At 44.5% G+C, this 14054-nt stretch overlaps 1 protein-coding gene across 1 annotated transcript; it reads left to right on the forward strand.

Moving 5' to 3' along the window:
• The first annotated feature begins 3774 nt into the window (after positions 1-3774).
• On the forward strand, positions 3775-8793 carry LOC131277959 (granzyme B-like). The gene is made up of 5 exons (XM_058293646.2): positions 3775-3844; positions 6722-6869; positions 7349-7484; positions 7682-7939; positions 8564-8793. The coding sequence occupies exons 1-5, from the start codon at positions 3790-3792 to the stop codon at positions 8705-8707; spliced, it is 741 nt and encodes a 246-aa protein (XP_058149629.1). The 5' UTR covers positions 3775-3789; the 3' UTR covers positions 8708-8793.
• Positions 8794-14054: the final 5261 nt, after the last annotated feature.

The raw sequence follows: 14054 nt of genomic DNA on the forward strand, positions 1-14054 counted from the left end.
CTTCACTGGAAAGAAAGTCTCTAGGCTCCTCTGGCAGCTATTCCTAACAAGTGCTCAAAACACTTTTCTTTGGTGAGCTGAAATCTTCTCCTAAAAACATTGTGGTGGAATCAAAACAGGTAGTACCAGAACCATGCTGCTTTCTTCACATCTCCTTGTTACCTTTCCTCCACTGTTTGAGGAAACAAACATTACCTTGGGTAAAATATTGTGAAGACCTCACTGAGTATAGGGAAGGAATTGCCTTTATCACCAGTATTCATTCCATCACCTCTCATATCCTCCAGACCAACAAGAAGAGTCAGGTCCCAGCACAGCCAGGGTGGGAACTGCCAAGTCAGCTTGTGGATCGGATGGACCATAAAGAATGGCAAGATCTTGCTGATTCATTTCAGGCAACAAGTATTGATATCAATCTGCCTTTCTCACTCATTATCATACTTCTCTCAGCACCACTCTTTGTAGAACTTAGAGTAACTTATATTTCCTGACTGGGTACTTTGCTTTAACCAAAATCGGTTTACATGCCACATCACTCAGAAGTAACTGGCTTACTGAAGACACAAAATAACGATCTCTGAGGTCAGGATGGTGTCCTACAGAATGTAGTAAATGCTTTAAAGCATCAGTGAATATATGGCTTTGTTTTTCCTATATATAGAATACAGAATTCCAGAAATAAGGGCATGTCACAGGAATGCCCGCTCCCATTATTATACCCAGTAACCCACAGTCAGAGTTTTTGTTTATGTCTCCACATTCTTGGCTCTGCTTGGCTGGTGGTCTTCACTCCTTAGAAAGGACAACAGGCAAGTAAGTGTGTTGTTAACACAATACCAGTTAGGTGATTAATGCTAATTACCAAGGAAAAGTACGATTCACTGACTTCCCTCTTTGTATTTTCATGTCTATTAGTGAAGGTCAATAGAGGCTTACTGCAATCTAGGAAAGGTAGGACCACTATGACCCTTCAAGAATAAAGTTTTGAGTGACCATATGAGGTGAAGAATCTGACCAAGGAAATGCCTGAGAGAGTAGTCTTCTGTATAGCTTCTCAGAGATCATATAACTCTTTCCTTCATAATGACTTCCCATCTTTATTTGCCAAGGAGCTCACCAACCTTTCTTCAGATACTTCCTGAGAGGGAGAGACCCTGAGCTCACCAAAAAGCCAAGATACGATAACTGAGCTGGGAACTGCCTACTTATGGCTTCCATCATTTCCAAGAGTAGTAGAGCAGAGAGTTTGCATTTTGATAGGGGTGTACACTGCTGGCTTCCAATCACCCTAACTGTATGACATACTACTTAACGTTTGTTACTTAGTTTTTTGGTTATAAAAGATCACACACCTATGTGTAGAATATTTCAAAGAATACACAAAAAAGCTACTAGAACAAATAAGTGAATTCAGCAAAGATGCAAGGTAAAAATAGAAACACACAAAAGCCTTAAACTTTCTATGAACCATCAATGAACAATCTGAAAAGGAAATTAAGACAAAATGACATTTACAATAGCATCAAAAATCAATAAAGTTTCAGAAATAAATTCATCCAAGAATGTAAAGGATGTGCATGCAAAAAACTGCAAAATAAGGCTAAAAGAACTCAAAGATATGTAAAATAAAGGAAAGGATATTCTGTGTTCATGTAAAGGAAGACCAAATATTGTTAAGATGTCAATTCTACCTAAAATGATTTACAGAGTCCAACAATATCATTAAAATTCCAATAGCCTTCTTTGCATAACTGGAAAAACCTATCATCAAATTTATATGGGGTCCCAAATAGCTAAAAACATCCTGAAAAGGAAGTAAAGGAATAATTAAGTTGGAAGAATCATGCTTCCTGTATTTAAAACTTCTTACAAAACTACAGTAATCAAAACATCATGGTACTGGTACAAAGACAGACATCTAGACTAATGTAGTGGACTTGAGAGTTTAGAAATGAACCCTTCCATCTATGGCCAGGTGATTCTTGACATGAACAGCAAGTCCACTCAATGGGAAAAAAATAGTCCCTTCAACAAATGGTGCTGGGAAACTAGAAATCCATATGCAAAACAATGGAGGCAGACCCCTACCTCACATCATATAAATATTAACTCAAAAGGGATCAAACCTATATATCAAAATCAAAACTATAAGAATACTAGAAAAAATTTTGGAAAGCAAATTGAAGACCTTATCTTAGGTAATGGTTTGTTAGATCTTACACCAAAAATATGGCAAAGGCAAAAAAAGTGTAGACAAATGAACCTTTAACAAAGTGCAACACATTTGTATATCCAAGGACTTCATAATGAAAGTAAAAAGACAACCTACAGAATGGGAGAACATTTTTGGAAAACCGCATATCTAATAAAGGATTAATATCCAGAATATATAAAGAACTCGTGTAACTCAACAACAAAAAGACAAACAACTCAATTTAAAAATGGATAAAGGATTTGAAGTGACATTTCTCCAAAGAATATATTCAAGTGGACATTAAGCACAAGAAAATATATCAACATCATTAGCCATCAAGAAATTGTAAATCAAAACCACAAGGAGATACCATTTCACACCCAAAAATAGATAGTATTTTTAAAAAACAGAAAATAAATGTTGGAGAGGATATGGAGATAGAGGAAAACTCATTCATTGTTGATGGTAATGTAAAATGATGCAACAGTTTAGAAGTTCCTCAGAAAGTTAATATAGAATTACCATATTAACCAGCAACCCGATTTCTGGGTATATACTCAAAAAAGTTCAAAGCAGGGACTTGAACAGATATTTGCACACCATTTTTTGTAGAGGCATTATTCACAATAGTCAAAAAGTGACTGCAACAAAAGATTCCATCAACAAAATCCAGCTCATATATACAATGGAATATCATTCAGCATGAAGTTCTGATACATGCTACAGCACAGATGAACCTTTGAAAAAAGCCATCATGTTGTGTTCAATAAGCCAAGCACAAAAGGACAAATATTGTATGAATATTATATGATATGAAATTATTAGAATAAGCAAATTAAACAGTCAGAAATTAGAATACAGATTAACAGGGTCAGGGTAGGTTTTCAGTATGGAAGTTAATGCTAATGTGGTAGAGGATTTCTGTTTGGGGTAGTAGAAGTGTTTTGGTAATGGGTGATGATGATGGTAATAGAATATTGTGCTACATGGGATTAGGAGACAGTGTCCTCATTCTGTACTGCCTTATGCATGCCTCCACTATGGTCCTCTCTATAATCTGGTTACTGTTTCTGTCTCTTTCACCATAAAGACACCATATGTCTTGAAAGGAAAGACACCCATCTTCAATTTGCTTGGTTCTAGCAAGGAGAAGAGCTACCACACTTCTGCTAGGTTGCTGATGGACTTAGCAGCATAGAAAGAAAAGTAATAATGGCTCAAAAACAATAATTGCCATTCTGGTTTCTGGGGCTCCAGGACTTCCACTGGCTATGCCACATCCTACAGTACCCACCTTGACTACTTGGGCTCCCACCCTTGCTGGAAAAACCTGTCTGCTCTGACTCATCATTTATGGGTACCGACCTGGTGACTTGCGTGATGCATACAAAACCAACCAGAGAATGTCCTCAGGCATAGGTGGTGGACAGGGGTCAAGGACAGTTTTCATAGAAAGTCTTCAGTGATAAGGGACCACAAAACCAGAGGGAAATGCAAGGTTTCTGAGCTCAACAACAGCTCCTTCCTCTCCTGAGGGATAAAAGACAGCAAGAAGAAGCACCAGCAGCTCTGACCTGGTCCACCTGCCTGAGAAGATGCAGCCACTCCTGTTCCTGTTGGCCTTTCTCCTGGCCCCTGGGGCAGATGCAGGTGAGTGACACCCTCAGAGGCCAATCCCATCCCACAAAGACACAGATCTCCTGCCCCTTCTGCACATCTCTGGTCCATCAATCTACCAGGAATGTTCTGAACCCCAGCTCCAGGCCCACCCCCGACTCCAAAGTTTGATGCTGGATGGACAATCAACAGGAATAACAGGGCAGAGGCTGTGGGTACTATCCCTTCCCCAGGCCCTACCCTTGTCATCTTGAAAGTGGGATTTTCCTGGAATTGCATTGCAGAGGGCAGGAAACTGAGAAAGAGAAAACCTTAAAATTTTTGTGGACACATTACATTATAGGCTTGAGAGTGGCAGAGATGGGAAATTTTATGTTGTATATATGTTTCCACAATTCTTAAAAACAGAGTTAGAAGGGGGACTAATGTTATAATAATAATTACATGCAATTCATAATTCTGGACTGGAACCAATAATGAAGGAGAATATGTCCAAAAAGACAGTACTAGGATGATTTAAAAAGTAGAATATGAACTGTATACTTTATATCAACGTTAAATTTCTTGAACTTGGTAACTATACTTAATGTGGTTACATAAGTAAATATCCTTGTTCTGATGAAATATACATGAAAGTATTATGTGTTCAAGGAGTATTATGACAAAAAAAGGAGTGTTATGTATGCATTCTATTCTCAAGTGTTTAGAAATAGAGATAGATGGTGGTATAGATAGAAGATAGATAAATAGACAGACAGATAGATAGGTAGACAGATAGATAGATAGTGTGGCAATTTGAGATTATTTATGAACCCCAAAAAAGATATAAGGATTATGTTAATAAACTGGTCTATTCCTCTATACACTTTGATTTTATTAAATTCAAAGGTTTTAGCAAGCAGATGTGGCTCAAGCAATTGGGCTCCTACCTACCATATGGGAGACCCAGGGTTCATTTCTGAGGGCCTCCTGGTGAAGGCAAGCTGGCCCATGCTTCAGAGAGCTGAGGGCCTGCACTGTGGAGAGCTGGCACAGCTAGATTACACAACAAAGGGAGATGCAGAGGAGAGACAGTGAGAAATGCAGCAGACTGAGGAACTGAGGTGCTTTAAGCAACTGAGTGCCTCTCTCCCATATCAAAGGTCCTGGGACACTTTCCCAGTGCCGCTTAAAGACAAGACGAGAAGAGAAGTCAAGCAGACCCTGAAGAATACACAGCAAATGGATATAGAGAACAGACAGCCAGTAGAGGCAGCAGGGCAGGGGGTGGGGGACAGTAAATAAATCTTAAAAAAAAAAAAATACTACTTCATTTATAAAAAGAAAAATTCAAAGGTATTAAGTTTACTGGATTAAATCAAGATTTTGGCTTTAATTCAACAATGTCATTAGGGAATGGTCAGAGTTGAGTCCCGACCCTATTGATGAGCTATATAAACAGACATTCAGGCAAGAAAACACCCAGGAGAAGATACAGAAGACAAGGAGAGAGAGAACCTTGTCACTATTGATCCTAGAGCCCAGGGGAAAATTTAAGCCATTCACCTGATAGTTTGCAGCTGAAGAGAACAGAGCAGCTGAGCCCTATGCCACCCTACAGCTGAGATCAGAAGATGCTGTCCCATGGAGGGTAACAACCCTCACAGATGTCACCTACCATCTTGTTTCAACATGTGGCAACAGTTGAGTGAGGAAGTAACTGTGAGATGGACTCTTCAGGGCCTTGAAACTATAAACTTTTACCCCGAAATAAATACCCCTTTTAAAAGCAACAGATTTCTGATACTTTGCATCAGCACCCCTTTGGCTAAGATAGAAAGATAGATAGATAGATAGATAGATAGATAGATAGATAGATAGATAGATAGATAGATAGATAGATAGATAGATAGATAGATAGAGACAGACAGAGAGAGACAGACAGACAGACAGACATAGATGGATGGATGGATAGGTAGATAGATTAATGAATGGATGGGAATACAATGATACAACAAATTAGCAAAATGTTAAAAATTGAAAAATATGAGTATTTGGGTAGGGGGTATATTGGAGTTCTAGCTATTTGTTTTGTATTATTTTGCAAGTGTCTGGTCAGTTTGAATTTATTTCAAAATTTAAAAATAACTGATCCCATGCAGAGCAGCATAGGCCTGGCTTCTGTGTTTGGGACCAGACAGATGCACCATTACCCCTTCTGCTTCAGAGTGAATCCCAAAGCTCAGCAGACCCCATAATTGGTGAGATCATGGTCCCCATGATGGTGTTTTTGCCTCTGCTCTGTCTGAGTGACCATGGTCCACTTATCCAACTCTGCTTTTTTCCCCACCCGTGGCAGCTCCCTCTTGTGAGGGTGGACCACTGTCTTTGGCAGACCCCAACTTCTCTACTTTCCAGATTCCCACCAGCCTTAGCCTCATAGCCCTCATCCTGAGGCTATTTGGGAGCCATGCCTTCAGGCAGCCACTGAGCATTTACTGGGCACCCACTGTGTTATGTGCACTAGGAAATAGGACGCTACAATATTGAGATCCCTAATCTTACGTCCTGGCCATTTGAAAGCAGTACCATCCTAGATATCATAAGATTCAGAGGGGTCTTAGAAACTCACCTCAACCACATGAACTTCACTTAAAATTGCACTTCTAAAGTCAGAAAGGAATTCTAAGGAGCCTCTGGTGCTTCCGTTCCTAAGACAGTTACACTTGCCTCCAACTATGTGTAGAAGAAAGATTTACAGATCAAGAACTGCTGCTCTTCCCTTCTCAGAGGAAGATGCAGAGGCCCTGCCAGCCTGCAGCCGCAGGCCATCCCAGGCTCCCAAAGGACCAGTCCTTTGGGAGCCACCATGCAGATGCCTGCCTGCTGGAATCAGCAGGTGTGCAAAAGCAGAACAGACATTTCTTTCAGGGAAGATCATTGGGGGACATGAGGCCAAGCCCCACTCCCGCCCCTACATGGCATATATTGTGTACTGGGTTAAGGGGGTGATGAAATTCTGTGGCGGTTCCCTGATCCAAGAGAACTTCGTGCTGATGGCTGCTCACTGCTTTGGGAGGTAGGGGCAGCCAAAGGCCACTTCCCCCTGGGGATGCTCCAGGGGCCCCATCCCTGTCTTTACCCAAGGGGCTTCCTCGACTCTAAGCACTGCGGGGCCAGAGCAGATGCTTGGAGGGTGAGAAAGAGGACAGCTGATTTTGTTGGGAGAGGGGAAGGTCAGTGCCAAAGGTTTTGCTGAGAAATGACTGGCCCTAGCGTATTTGGAGCTGGTGACACATCTTAGGGTCTAAGTGCAAACAAACATTATGTCACTTGTTCTCCTGGGGGTAACGCATCTCTGAAAGTTACAGGCCCGTTGCCAGCAGGTCTGGAACCCCACCTTGGCTTCCAAAGAGCAGAGGGCACAGCCCAAGGGCCCTCCTGGCCCCTCAATATCCTTCAGCTGCACCCCACCCTGCCCCAGGCTGCTCTGCATCATTCAGGGCTACTGGATGGTATCTCCAATCATTCAATCCATCCATTTGCTTCTCTCTGCAGCTCAATAAATGTCACCCTGGGGGCCCACAATTTGAGACTGCAGGAAAACACCCAGCAGCACATCCCTGTGAGGAAAGCCATCCTCCACCCAGACTATGATGAGAGCACACTCTCCAATGACATCATGTTACTGCAGGTAAGGCACACCTGGCTGCTGGTCGTTCTTCCCCCGAGGCCACAGAATTTCTCCACCCACTGGGACCCCTGTCCCCTCCTTCTTTTCCCTCCTGGCTATCAAATTCCAGTACCCCAGAGTCCAGAGAGAAGACAGAGGCAGCCCCTCCAGGGACACCTGGTCAGGGAGGCTCCTGACTTTCTTGCCTCCCCCTGCAGCTGGAGAGAAAGGCCAAATGGACTGCAGCTGTGCGCCCCCTCAGCCTGCCCAGGAGCCAGACCCAGGTGCGACCAGGCCAGGTGTGCAGTGTGGCCGGCTGGGGGCAGGTCGCAGTGGGTATTTCAACCAACACTCTGCAAGAGGTGCAGCTGACCGTGCAGGAAGATTGGGTTTGCCAATTCACCTTCCCCAGGCTTTATAACAAGGACACTCAGATTTGTGTGGGGGACCCAAAGGAAAACAAGGCTTCCTTTAAGGTGAGTTGTACCATCCACATTGCTTGTCTCGAGGGTGAGGATGGTTGGGGAAGATCTGGAACCTGGAGACCCGGGCAGCTGGGACTCTTCACCCACGAGGCTGTGGACTTTTTCCTTGGGAACTAAGATGAGAGCAGCCAGAGCTGGGGAGCAACTAGTGCTTCTGCCAGCATACAGGGCGCTATGGTGAAACATGCCCCTTGGGATGAATTTGCAACATCTGATCCTTGCCCAGGGCACAATCATTAGACATAATGGTCCCTTGGGGTGGGGTAATTAAAAGCAGGCGCCCCTCAGCACAGCACTTACCTTGGTGAATGGACCTATCCTTCAAGCTGGGTTCCAGCCCCACTTGCCTGCTAGTGTCCCTAGGAAGTGCCTGGATCCAAGTTCCCACAGCACCTTCACAGGGGGAGGAAGCTCAGCCCTGTGGAGGGGAGGGGCCCGCCCAGCCCAGGGTCAGAGCTTGTAGCCGAGCGGTCCACACAGGTGTGCCCTGACCTCACGTCCCACCCTGGAGACCAAGCCGGGGGGCCTTCTCCAGAGCTGGGAGCTCCTGGGGGTGGGCGTGGGGCAGCACAACCAAGAGGACAATGACTCAGTCCTTCCCCTTTCTGTCCTCAGGGGGACTCCGGGGGACCCCTTGTCTGTAACAACGTGGCCCAGGGCATTGTCTCCTATGGGCGGGGAAATGGAAAACCTCCATGGGTCTTCACCAAAGTCTCACGTTTCCTGCCCTGGATAAAGGAAGCAATGAAGAAGCTCTAACGGCAGCAATCACACCCAGCCCACGTCTCCTCTGGAGCCAAGTCCTGAGTTACACAGAGAGAGGGACGAGCACCTGAATAAATGTCTCTTATGTGAACAGAAAGAGCTGGTTTCTCGTGTATTCACTGATCCAAGTTCACACTGTGCCACGCCCCCATTCAGCTCTACTTTCTGCTTCCCCATCTGCCCCTTCTCCAGCCACCTTCCCTACACCTTGAGGTTGGTGCCCACCTCCTTCTTACCCACTCCAGGGCCTGCCCCTCTGCAGGACTGAGAGCCAGGAAGCTGAGAGCCCACAGGAGAAAACAAACACCTCTCTGGTCCTGGGGCTCCAGGTGAGCTTCTAATCCCCTTTCCTTCAGATATCTGGAGAGCAATGGGATAGCAGGACGGGTCCTGGATTTCTGGGGCCCATCAAGCTCATGTGCCCACCCCAATGGGGAGGGGATCCCATGAGCAGGGCTATACTCTCCCCAGCCTGGGAAGCTGACACCTTGGGGATGGGGTCCTCGATATGCTTCTTCATTCTTATCTCAGCATTGTTTCCTTCCCTGCCCTGCTCAGCTGCACTCTGAGCTCAGAATACAGCACAGTCTCCAGCCTCCTGGCTGCCTTTTCTCTCCTGCTTCACTGGGAGTTTCAGCCTCCACCAACTCCTGTCTACTCCAGACCACACTGATCTGAGCTGGGCCTTCCACCAAGCTGCCCAGAGCCCCTGGGATTCCAGTGGGGCCTCGCCACGGGCTGCCGGTCCAGCCCCAGCCCAGGCAGAGAGGGGCCTCAGAGGGCCAGGCCTGTGCCGGCACCAGCAGGGCCATGCAGGGCGGGCTGGCAGGGTCTACTCCAGAACCTTGGCCCGTCTTTCACCTGGGCAGGGACACCTCAGTCCCCACAGTGACCCGGGTGTCCCCATGAGCTCAGGCACCACTGGCCACCCGGTCGCTCAGCAGCCTGGGCCCCATTTGGCCTGAGGCTCTTGGTCACTGCTGGCCTCCAGGCTCAGACACCCTGCTGACCACTGGGGCTGTATCCGCGTTTTGAGTTAGAAAGCGGTCCTCTCTGCAATGGACTGGAAAGCACAGTTATTCCTATTAATCAACAAATACTCACTGAGCACCTACTAAGTGCCAGGCATTGGGGACCTACAGTGAACATAACAGGTTCTATCTTCTGTAACTGATGAAAATGACAGCATTGAGGACACTACCTGAATGGTCTAAGTCCTTTGCCCTTCTCTAGACAATCCACATGAAATAGATTTATAAGGAAATCCTCAAGAATAAAATGTGTTTTATTTTTATTGTGGTATGTTTGTATCAATATTATCACATGTGACCCTAGAACAGCAGCATGTGGTGTTTGGAAACGACTTTAGTATCTAGATGAGAAGTTTCCAAGGGTGTACACTAGGACAACCTCTTCACTGAGGGCAGAGGGCAGCAGGTGGGGAGGAAGATGGCAACCAGGGCAGCCTAGTTTTAAAATGTTATTTTGTTAACATAAACAGTGCAAAAGTTTCCATATTTTTTTTCTCTCTTTTTTTTTATTGATTTTGTAAAAATATTACATTAAAAAAATATGAGGTCCTATTCGACCCCACCACCCCCACCGCACCCCTCCCCCCCCCCCCAGCAACACTCACTCCCATCATCATGACACATCCATTGCATTTGGTAAGTACATCTCTGGGTATCTCTGCACCTCATGGTCATTGGTCCACATCATGGCCCACACTCTCCCCCATTTCGTCCAGTGAGCCCTGGGAGGATTTACAATGTCCGGTGATTGCCCCTGAAGCACCATCCAGGGCAACTCCAAGTCCCAAAGGCGCCTCCACATCTCATCTCTTCCTGCCATTCCCCACACCCATCAGCCACCATGTCCACTTTTCCCACTCCATTGCCACCTTTTCTCTGAGGTCCTTGGATTGGTTGTGTCCGTTGCACCTCTATGTCAAGAGGAGGCTCAGATTCCACATGGTTACTGGATGCAATCCTCCTGCTTTCAGTTGTAGGCACTCTAGGCTCCATGGTGTGGTGGTTGTCCTTCTTCAACTCCATCTTAGCTGAGTGAGGTGAGTCCAATAATTCAGATTGTAGGAGCTGGAGTCTGTTGAGGCTCAGGGCCTGGCTATCATATTGTCAGTAAAAAGATTCAATCCCCTAAATATATCTTAAACCCCAATACCAACTACAATTCCAGTAAAGTAGCATATTAACCGCTTTCATGTGTACAATTCAGTGTATTAATTACTTTCACCGTATTGTGTTCCCATCACAACCACCCTTTACCAAATCTTTTCTAAGACCTGAACAGAAAAGCTGGACCCATTAAGCAAAAATTGCCCATTCCTACCTGCCCACCCAGCTCCTGATCATTTATAATCTCTTTCAGTTTCTATGCCTAGTCTAGGTATTTCATAAAATTGAAATCATGCAGTATTTGTGCTTTTGTGTTGGCTGATTTCACTCAACACATTGTCTTCAAGCTTCATCTGTGTTGCAGCATATCAGAACTTCATTCCTTTTTATGGCTGGATAATATTCCACTGCCTTGATATAACACATTTTGTTTATCCATTCATTTGTTGAGAGACACTTAGTTTGCTTCCACCTTTGGGCTATTGTTAAAAGTGCTTCTATTAACATTGGTATACAAATATCTGTTCTAGTGCCTGCTTCCAATCTTTTGTGTACATACCTAGGAGTGGAATTGCCAGGCCACATAGTAATTCTAAGTTTAATTTGCTGAGAATCCATTAAACTGTTTTCCACTGTGGCTGTACCAATATACATTCCCAGGAACATTGTACAAGGGTTACTATTTCTCTGCATCCTCACCAACGGTTGTTATTTTCCATTTTTTCCCTGTTGTTAATAGCCATCCTTATGAGTGTGAAGTGGAGTCTAATTGTGTTTCGGTTTGCATTTGCCTAAGATCTCATGAGATATGAGCATCTTTTCATGTACTTATTGGCCATTTAGAAAAAATATCTATTTAAGTATTTGGCATATTTTTTAATTTCATTATTTTTCTGCTTGTTATTCAGTTATCAAAACTCTCTACATATTCTGGATATTATGTTAAACCCTAATCAGATATATAATTTCCAAATATTTTCTCCCTTCCTGTGAGTTGTCATTTCACTTTCTTGAAATTGTCCTTGGATGCACAAAAGTTTTTAATTTTTGGGAAGTCACCTTTAGATATTTTTTCTTTTGTTGCTCATGCATTGGTATCATACCTAAGATAAACGTATATATTTGTTTTAAAAGTAGCAGGCATACTACAGAAATGAAAATCAAAGCCATAGGGGAGAGAGAACCAGCAAGATGGTGGCGGAGTAAGGAGCTTCTAGAGTCAGCTCCTGCTACAGGGCAGTTAGCAAACACCCAGAGCTCTCTGGAGCTAGTGCAGAGTACCTGTTTGGGGCCTCCAGAAGGCCAGAAGAGCATCCTGCAACATCCTTGAAGGAATGGAAGGAGGAGACTGCCCACCTGCAGAGAAGACTTGTAAGTAGAGCCCTCCACACCACGGAGGCCGGTACCCATCCTCCACTGGAGGCACAAGCTGCCTCGGGAGCTGTTCCGCAGATAGAATTGAAACCTCCACTTCCCCAAAATGGGGGAGGAAGACACTTGGGCACCAGCTTCAGCTCCTGATGAGTAAATTCAGTGGGCTCAAGTATAATGCTGAGAACAGCTAAAGTTTGAGCATGTCCAAGCCAGAAAGAGGCTGAGAGCCACCATCTTAACTCCACGCTTGGCACACGGAGAAGTGGGGCAGACTGAAAATCACAGTGCTGGTGGGGACCAACTTCTTTCCATCCAGGTCAGATCGCAGCTCAGGCCTAGGCCCCATCCCATCTCCACCAAGGAGGAAGCTCCAGGGACCTGCGCCAGCCTCTCTGGGAAATTACGACCTAAGCTGTGGAGGTCAGTAATCTTCCTACTCTGGCAGCACAAACCGCCCCAGGAACTATTCTGTGCCTGGAATTAGGAGCTCCATTTCCCAAAAACAGGAGGAATAGATGGTTGGCTGCTGATTTCAACTGTTAAGCTGGCTAAGATATTACCCTGGAAACAGCTGGGGTATGAATCTGCCCAAATCAGAAAGAGGCTGGTGGCCACCATTTTTACTTTACCCCCAGCCTGAGTGGAAGCTGGGGTGACTGAAAATCACAGTGATGGTAGGAACCTGCAGTCCTAGACTGCGCTTCAGTCCACCTCTGGAAGGGAGGAGGTTGCCATGCCCTGCACCAGCCTATCCAGGTAATTGCAGGTACATTTGGCTGGCATAGACTGAATAATCAGAAGTCTACCAGAGCAACTGTGGTTATCTTAGGCCCACATTCTACAGATTACTGTCCACACCTGCAGCTTCATCCCCACCCCAGACAGGGGAGAAAGGAGCATGAAGCTTCATCAGTCTCTCTGGGCAACTGCAGTCTAGGCCTGCATGACTTGGATTATTCCACACACCTGGAACTCTGTCCTAACTCTGGCAAAGGAGAAAGTTGGGAGAAGCTTCATTGTTCCCTGGCGCAATGAGGGCAGCTTGAGCATTCATAGCTTATAGCACCAATTACAACCTAGGCTCCTTCTGTACAGTCAGCAAGGGAGAAAGTAAGGAAACCCTAAGCTAAAGAGGAAAACTGCACACAGAATAAATACTCTAGTAATCCAGATGCTAAGACTCCAACAAAGAATTATTAATCCACACCAAGAAACAGGAAGCTATCACCCAGTTAAAGGAACAAGATAAGCCTCCAGATGACATAAAGGAGTTGAGACAACAAATAATAGATATTCAAACAAATCTCTTTAATAAATTCAATGAGATGGCTGAAAAGATTAAGGATATTAAGAAGACAATGGATGAGCACCATGAAGAATTTGAAAGCATGCATTGAAAAATAGCAGATCTTATGGGAATGAAAGGTGCAAATGAAATAAAAAAACATCAGAATCATATAATAGCAGGTTTGAGAAGCCAAAAGAAAGGATTGGCAAGCTTAAAGAAATGGTCTCTGAAAGTGAACATACAAAAGAACAGGTGAAGAAAAGAATGGAAAAAATTTACCCAGGTCTCAGGGAACTAAATAACAGTAAAGGGCATGGAAACTTACATGTCATGGGTGTCCCAGAAGGATAAGAGAAGGGAAAAGGGGCAGAAGGAATTTTTGAAGAAATAATGGTAAAACATTTCCCAACCCTATTGAAGGACATAGATACTCATGTCCAAGAACCACAACGTATTCCCATGTGAAAATATCCAATAGACCAACTCTGAGACACATACTCATCAGAATGTCAAATGCCAAAGATGAAGAGAGAATTCCAAGAAC

This window comes from Dasypus novemcinctus, chromosome 3 (genome assembly GCF_030445035.2).
Source record: "Dasypus novemcinctus isolate mDasNov1 chromosome 3, mDasNov1.1.hap2, whole genome shotgun sequence".
Lineage (NCBI taxonomy): Eukaryota > Metazoa > Chordata > Mammalia > Cingulata > Dasypodidae > Dasypus > Dasypus novemcinctus.